Raw genomic sequence first — 8,749 nt, 5'->3', positions numbered from 1 at the left:
AATATTTATTGGGTGTCAAACACTGTGCTAGGGAAGGTTCCTGTTCTTGTGAATCTACTATCAATAAACAAGTAAACCTGTTGGCAACAAGTAAATATAATAATAAATGTACAATACAAATTATTCTAGATTCAGTGACGAAAACTGTTAGTGCAATGATAGGAAACAACAGGAGATGGGGTCAGGAGACCTGACCAGAGAGGATGGGCCTTTCTGGGACGATGATATTCAAACTGAAGTCAGAAGGATGAGTCAGCCGAATGAAGGGCAGGGAGAAGAGAGTTCCAGGCAAAGGAAAAAGACCTTGGGGTAGGAAAGAACTAGGCCTATTCCAGGAATGAGAGAAAAGTAGGTGAATGGGAGGAGAGTACAAGAGGAAGCAGGGGACATTGTATGCAGGAGGTCTGAGACTGTGGGAGATGCAGCTGGCTCCATCAAGGACACTGAGGCTAAAAAAAATAGAGACAGTAAATTATTATTAGTGTAGCATTGTGGACTTTCATCAGGATTATTTCTGCAGTTAGGAACTTGAATTCACTAGTTGCATGGGTTACTTACCAGCTCTAGTAAAGCCCTTTTTGGCCAGTTGCAAGAGGCCCTTCTTTTTCAGTATGAAGCTGGAGCCGATAAAAATACTGGAACTTACTGCCAGTACGAAGCCCACATAAAGACTGTATTTGTTTTCTACGTTTGCTGAAATGCTCAAGTTGGTTGTGCTGGAACTCAGGTCCCTGTAGAGGACGGGAGAAGCCAGCAGCTGGGACACATTAGTGATCTCACACCATGCCTGGGAGGAGTTCGGACAGACCAGAGACAGCACATAGCCTGAAAAAAAGGAAGAGGGAAATGTCAAGAATGAAAGGGAGAGGTATTCATGCTTACACATTTTCTGCTGGAAACAAGAGTCTTGAGTGGACGGTACTGAAACGCTTTATTATTGTATGCAGAGAAGTGCCTAATAGGTGGGTCACAGGCCTGTAAGACATTTTCAGTTTGGCTTGCACAGGTTCCTAAAATGGTTTTAAATTGTTTAGTTGTCATCATTTAAAAATGAGAGATTTCACACGAAAGCCTGGGTTCCTCTTATAAGTTGGAAGATCTGGCAATACTTGGGTCTTTGTTCCCGCAAAACAGCAACCTGCTCGAGCAGCAAGGAGTTCTTTAGACCTGGCTCGTGCTCAGCAATTCATCACAGTCGCACACGTCCACTTCACTCCTTCACATTATCAGCCTGTCTCCTGGAAAGCAGGGTTCAGGAGGCCTGAGTGTAAGAAGAGGGCACAGCAACCTCGTAGGTCTAGAAATCACCACGGTACGGGAAACCTAGCCAACCTATTGGTGGGGTATGAATTGTGCATTTCAGAAAATATCTTTTAAAGTGAGTTTAGTTTTCTGTCTCACTTTCCCTGAAGAAAATTATTTTTCAGGTCTATTAATCCACCTTCTCCTAAATAAAAGAGAATCTGATAGAAAAATGAATTAAACATCCATAGGCTCCAAAGAATAAGATTCAAATATAAGCGTGTAAACCACTGAACCAGACCCATTATTATAAGTGCTTTGGAATTTTGAGGCTAAACACAAAATGAAACCATTTTACGCTACATAAGAAATTTTTATAATCTGTTCTCTACTTGAAAAGCTACCAACAAGGTGACATTGTGACAAGATGTTCTGTCTTCTCATCTTTTCCATTTTAAAAAGGCAAATACAAATTACCTTAAACAAAAAAAGGGTACAGGAAAATTAATCAGATACAATTTGAGAATTCAATCAAAAAATTGGTTTTACATTTTAAAAATCTTAAGGCATACGAACAAAAAGCAGTTTGACTAAATGATGTCTTAGCAACAAAACTTCCATAAGTGGATCTATACATCCCTGACAAAGCATTATGAAGCCATCTGAATTTTACCACATACAAGGTTAAGAAACAACCACAAAGTTCATATCTGGAAAATAATAAAATAACTGAATTCAAGGTTTTCATGACTATTTCATTTATCTCTGTAATTTGAAAATGAACCAACTTTGTTTCAGAGATATAGAATAAATTTTGAGTCAAACTTCTAAATATTCCAAGGAGAAATCTATTACTTCAGGGATTTCCTATAATATTGGGGAATTTTCAGGCAGGCTGTTTTAACAAGAACTACTGCAAATTTTCAAGCAAGCTAGTCCTTAGCAATCTTGTTCCAAACATTGTTCATCTCATCTAAGCCCTAAGAATGGAAAGTGATTGTGTATATTTCTGATAGTAAGAATTTGGATCACATTCACTCCTGAGGAAACATCTGACCTGACTTTCCAGTGAGTTTCATGGCTGATTCGTGTCATTTACTACGTAGTTAACATAACCATTCCCAAACTTCATCTCTGAAGTCAGCGTGGGTAGGTCTCATTCCAGTGAAACAATATTCCTTCTAAGCTGTTGACATAACAAAATGCTTCCGACGTTTTAGGGGGTGTGGGGGCAGAGGGTGAAAAGGGAGTGCAGATAATCTCTGTTGCATTTTGCAGGTTCTCATTGTAAGTGGTGGGCATGAATGCTGCAAGTTTTATGGCAGGAAAATAATAAAAATCTTATCTGGTTACTGACCTTAGAACTTTAATTGTTTCATGTTTTGGGAACCTGTTAGCGAGGGAGCCTATAGCAGATATGACAGAGGGAGGGCGGGAGGGCAGGAATGGTGGCTTAGTGGGTATGGAGTGGCCTAGAGGAGACGGCGAGAGATTGCAGGAGACGGGTGTGTGGGCAGGGACTTCGAAGTGTTTTAGAAGAATCGAAGATATCTCAAATCGGAGTTGGCTTCTCAAGATCCAAGCAAGCAGAATTGTTACCCAGGGAGTGTAATCCAGGCTTTAGTCAAGATAGAAAGAAAAAAATATATTCATCATTTTTCATTTTAACAGACAATACCAGTGGCCCTCTAAAGAGACTGTACCAATTTATACTCCTGCCAGCAGGGAACATTTATTAAGTCTTGGATGATGTTATTAATTGTTCTAAATATTGAGTAATGAATATTTAGGAAATACATGTCAGTTATAAAGAAAAATAATTCAATATACACCAATGTGTCAACCACCTAATTGAAGAAATAAAATGTCACCATACAGAGGTAACAAATATCCTGATTTTCCTTTTATCATTCCTTGGATTTAAAAAATGATTTCCTCTACATGATTATATCTTTACATAATAGTTTAGTTTTGTCTCTTTTTGCCCCTCATAAAAATGTGATTATACAGAGTGTGACTTGCTTTTGAGATTTATCAGTGTTGATGCATGCAGCTGTAGGGTTTGTTTTTTTCTACTCTTCTATCGAATTCCACTGTATGACTATTCCACACAAATTTTTCTATTTTATAGTTGGTGGACATTTAGGTAATTTGCAGTGTTTTTGCTCTTACAAACAGTACCTCTGATGTTCTCATGTTATGTCAAACTATATGAAATTGATGATAGTTGAAAATTTTTGACCCTACAAAAATAAGTTTCATACAGCTCAACTTAATACTTTTCTTCTATGTACAGGTATAATAGTTTACACACACACACTCCTTTAAAATTTCAAAACAGTTAAATAGTCTATAGATTATATACCGTTTTCTACGCTAAGCTCTACTACTATCTATAATCATGGGCAAGTTGAGAAATCACTCTTGGTTTCAGTTTCCTCATCTGTAAAATAAGGGAGTTTGACTCAATGATTCTAAAGTTTGATCATAATATATCTTTGTTCCCAAAGTTGCTTGCAACCGTGGTGGCTCATAAATATTGCTGATGGACCAGTTTTAAACTGATAGGCACTGATAGCTGGAAGACATTTTAAAGAAACTGATACCAAGATATTAAGTGACACTAGGCAAAGTTCTGTAACTGCCAAAACCAAGGCCAACTAACCCAATTCCCAGGCCAGTATTCTTTCTATTTCAGAAAAGTAAAAACAAGAAAGTACAATTAAAGACAGTTGAAAAATATTATGAATGTTTATACAAAGGTGAAATGCTTTAAATAATCTGTCTACTACTATTTGCCTATATAGAATAATAATTCAAATTGTCCAGTTTATTACATAGAACAGAATATCTGGTTTCTAGAAGTCAGCGATTGCAGAGTTTCTTCCCCTGATGTCAAGCTGGAAGTGACTTGGTGGCCAATGGAACATCATCAAAGGTGATATAAGGATAGATTTCAAATATGCTTATGTGGTTGGGTTTATACTCTTGCGATTCTCTGTGTGTCTGCTGTCAGGCATTTTCTAGAAGCTAGGGATACAAACAATGCAATAAAATTCCTGCTCTCTTATATTCTAGTGGGGGCAAGGAGAATAAACATGCACAAATAACAATATAGTATGTTGAGTGCCACAGAAAGCAGCAGAAACAGCATCAAGGAATATTTTTAAACAAGATTAAATGGAAAAGCCTTTCTGCTAGCCATAAAAGCAAAAACCCTGAAGTGGGAATGTGCTTGAGGGGTGCAAGGAACTGCGAAGGCTGTGGTGACGAAGGGAGATGGGACGAGATGTGGTTAAAGAGTAGCTGGCAAAGATCAGGTAAAATGAGCCTTTGGAAAAGTAGATCTGATTTTATCATTCCTCCCAAAATTCTACAAAGGCTTCCCTTCGATTCAGAAAAAATCCAAAATCCCCACCAAGGTCTACAAGGCCTTGTGGAATCTTGCCTCTATCTGTTTAATCTCATTCCTTACTATTGCTGTTTCTTCTGTTCCTTTCATAGATTATGTTCCTTCTCACTTAAAGCTTTTTTTAAAAAGTAGCTGTTACTTAGCATGTTACAGGGTGCTGGCTGGCCTAGCTAGCTCCTTCTCCTTCAAATGTCCCCTCCTTCGAGAGGCTTCCCTACTTTCCCGATTGAAAGGAGTCTCTCACTTTCCGTCATATTCCCCACTTAATACTTCCAATCAAATAAACATCCTTGTACAGCTTACTTAATGGTTTTATAACAAACTTAATGTTTTATCACACTTTATATATGTTTTTTTAAAAAGTTTTTAGATAATCTTGGATTAGAAGGTCTTTTGAAGCATCCATGGTTTTCAGAGTCAAAACCAAGTATGGAATTCATTTGTACTTCATGGAAGTTCAGTTGGAATGTTCTATCCTCAGACCTCATAATGGACTCCTTGTCACTTGGGTCTCGGCTAGAATATCAGTTTCTCTAAGGGGCCGTCTTTGAGTACCCAATCTAGCTTCCCCAATACTCTCAATACATTGTCCATGACACTTACCAGTATTGTAATGATCTTTTAAATTTGTTTCTTGCATATTATTTGCTATCCAGACAGTAAACATGAGAGCGGGGCCCTAGTCCTAGAGTCTAGGACCAGACTGTCTTGCAAATACCTCTATCCCAGCACTTAGGCTAGTAGTTGGCACCAGGGACTCTTGTTATCTGAATGAATAAATGAAAAATTGAACTTTTGTTTACTCCATGCCAGGCTCTGAACTGTATGCCTCATCTGTAATCCCACCTGCACCTCTCCTCACACACAACTGTAAACTGTAGGAATTATTCCCATTTTATAGACGAAGAAAGGCTTAAGGAGGTTAAGTTACCGCTGAGAAGACTGATGCCAAAGTCCGATCTCTTTCCACTAGTGATAATGTGGATTCTGATTTCTAAGTCTTTTCCACCAGCTTTCCACGCAATTTCCAATTGATCACAGGTATTGAGCCTTGAGCTTGAATATGTCTTGTTGGAACTAAATGCATGAGCAAAGCAGGAAAAACACCCAGAAGTTCAAACAAGTGGGTGTGATTCACACACCCTCCTTCCTTATAGATCCTTGGGTAAACAGGGTGAATGTGTTAGTAACAGTGTGACTTAGTGGTTTATAAGTTATTTAGAAAAAAGGGCACATAGCCTGACTCTCTAGGATAAAATTCTAGATACAGCTGCCTTAAAAAAAAAAAAAAATCTGTTTTTGAATTGTTCAGGCATTTTCTCTTTTTTGTGTCCCTTCTCTCCCTTGCCGGCATAGTTTTGACAAGTTCGCTGACTTTTTTTTACTCCATCAGGGAATAAACTGGAAGAGCCAAGAGGAGAGAGAACAGCAGACGTTGCCAGCAACTTTGTAAAGGTTAGATAGATAGTTCTTACCATGCCGCTCATTGCCCCCTCCCTCTTTGCATTATCAGGCAAGTTAAAAATCTGCTTTCCTCGTGATCATTTCCCCCCATCATTTCAACTGATACAGCCCCATCCCCGCTGTATCCCAGCCTGGCGAGCAGCGAGAACCCGCGAACGAGCGCCCGGTCCCCGTTTCCTCTCCCGAGCGGCGCCCGCCGACAGCGGCCGAGAAGCGCCTGCGCCGCGAGTCGGACGGGCGGGTGGCTGCACACGTTCTCGCCTCCGAGGACCGAGAGAGCCGCGGGCGGCCCGGACCTGCCCCACCCGCCGTCGCGGAGCCACGCAGGTCCCCGCACACCCTGTGCCCACTGGGTGACGTCGGCGGCGCGCTCCGGGGTGAGACTGAGTCAGAGGAAACGTCCCGTCTCACGGACCCGGGAGTCGAGTCATCCCACGGCATCCGGAACGCACCGGTGAGACACCGAGCGCGCCGCGATCACGGCTGCCTTGTCGCACTCTGGACTCAGGAATTCCCACAGTCCGGAACATCCTAGGCACCGGTAAGTACCTGTTGACAGACGGGCTGGACCGACTGACCGACTGACTGGTGGAATCATCACAAGCGCCACTGCGCTGAGAGTGGGTTTATCCCTGCCGAGTCTCCACGAGTACCCGGGACCGCCCACCCCAGTCTCTTCGCCTCCCAGACACTCACCTTCCTGACAGGGCTCTCCGGGCGGCAGCCTCAGCTGTCCCCCCATGGCCCCCGACGGGCCTTCCCGGGCTCACCCGGCGGAGCGGCGCCTACACAGGCACCTGCGCTCGGGCGGAGCCGCTGGGTCCCCGAGTGGTGCGTCCTGGCTCCGCCCCCGGGGCAGCCTCAGCCAATGAGGATGGCCGGGTGCGGTCTCCGCGCGAGCCACGCCCCCGCTACCGGGCTTGGGCGCCACTCTCGGCGCTGCAGGGTTTGGCCGCGGACGGGTCGCTCCGTGACTGCGCGGGGAGCGGCCGCCCCTGCGGAAACGCAGACGCGCCTCACACGGCAGCGGCGTCTGTCGGAGCGTGGAGGAATCCAGGCGACTCCGGGGGATGCAGCGGGGCAGAGGCTGTGCTGAGGCCCGCGCTGGCTCTTGCGGGTCGAAAGGTCCTGCGCTGGACTCGGGGCCCAGCCGGTTTGTACAGAAGCGCTGACCACTGACTGGGGTTCTGCGCTTATCACCACGCGAAAGTTTGTTCTGGGGACTGAGAGCAGACTTTGCCCTCTGTGCTGTCATCGGCTTCTGCTGTCCCTCCACGCCCCGTACATCCGTCCCCCATCCCGTAGCCAACCAGCAAGCAATTGCCCCCACCCCGCCCCATTTCCTGGGTCCTACCGTTATTTAAATCCTTAAGGGAAAAGCAATGCCCAGACCGAAAAGACCTAATCCCACAAAATAACAGTAGCTAGCAGGTATTTATGTTGTGTTTGGGTTTCTGAGACAGAGTCTTGCTCTGTCAGCCCGGCTAGAGTGCCGTGGTGTCATCATAGCTCCCTGCAGCCTCAAGCGATCCTACTGCCTCAGCCTCCCCAGTAGCTGGGGCTACAGGCGCGCGCCACAGCGCCGGGCTAATTTTTCTTTTCTTTCTTTCTTTTTTTTTTTTTGGTAGAGACGGGAGTGGGAGTGGTTATGAGTCTCGCTCTTGCTCAGGCTGGTCTTGAACTCCTGACCTCTAGCAATCTTCCCAGAGTGCCAGGATTACAAGTGTGAGCCACCGTGCCTGGCCTACTTTATATATTAACTCATTAAAACAGCGTAGTGTATTAACTCCCAGTTTACAGAGGAGGGATCAGAGGCGGAGAGTGAGGTTAAGTGAGCTAAGCAAGGTTGGAAAGCTTGGTAGCAGGCATTTATGCAACAAGGAATGGGCGCAGTTCCTGCTCAAACCCTCGCTAGGGGGAATGGGAGTGACTTTGTGCTCTGGCACTGAAGCACTGAAGGAAAATTCTCTTCTCTATCCACCTCGCCTCTGCTCTCCGTAGTCATGAACAGTGCTATTAATTTTATTACCTAAGAATTTCATGGCAGAGGCCCCAATCTTGCTTTTCTTGTTCTTAGGCTGATGAAAGAAGAGTTAAGAACAAATTAGTCAACATAACCATCTAAGGCACACACTTTTACATGTGGATGGCTTTGCTGAGAAGGAATGGCCTGGGTAGGGAAATAGGTGAAAGTTGAAAGGGAGGGAAATTTATGCCAAATTTGGATAACAATCCTTAAAACTTAGATTTCTTTTTTAAATGGTTTCCTTGGGCACTAAATTTGAAATTTTGCCTTCATCATAGGTTGGTGATGATAGTAAACATGATCTAAGGTATTTATTATTTATTTAACAGACATAGCATTTCCTATGTGGCTAGCACTATGATAAGCACTTTATATATATTTGTTTTTTAAATCTTCATGAAAATCCTGTGAGGTAGATACTATTATCCTCACTTTATACCTGAGGAAAGGAAGGCACACAGAAATTAATTAACTTGCTTATGGACACAAAGCTAGTAAGTGGGGAACTGAGATGCTAACCAAAAACGTCTGGCTTAAGTGTTTGTTTTTAACCCATTTGGTAACTGAACATTAAAAAAAAAAAACCTATAAAAATGTAACTTTGA

The 8,749-nt window shown here is 43.2% G+C and overlaps 1 protein-coding gene across 1 annotated transcript in view; it reads right to left on the bottom strand.

The window, feature by feature from the left end:
- NIPAL1 (NIPA-like domain containing 1) overlaps positions 1–6,954 on the bottom strand; it is a 21,105-nt gene extending 14,151 nt beyond the window's left edge. The window contains exons 1-2 of the mRNA XM_012639922.1: positions 6,815–6,954; positions 559–825 (exon numbers count right to left, since the gene is read on the bottom strand). Of these exons, the coding sequence (XP_012495376.1) occupies positions 559–825; positions 6,815–6,860 (313 nt within the window). The 5' untranslated portion in view covers positions 6,861–6,954. The remainder of the gene's footprint in view (positions 1–558; positions 826–6,814) is intronic.
- Positions 6,955–8,749: the final 1,795 nt, after the last annotated feature.

This window comes from Propithecus coquereli, unplaced genomic scaffold, assembly GCF_000956105.1.
Source record: "Propithecus coquereli isolate 6110/MARCELLA unplaced genomic scaffold, Pcoq_1.0 Scaffold143, whole genome shotgun sequence".
NCBI classification, from domain to species: Eukaryota; Metazoa; Chordata; class Mammalia; order Primates; family Indriidae; genus Propithecus; species Propithecus coquereli.
The sequence above is the reverse complement of the archived record's forward strand: the minus strand, read 5'-3'. Positions and strand labels throughout refer to the sequence as shown.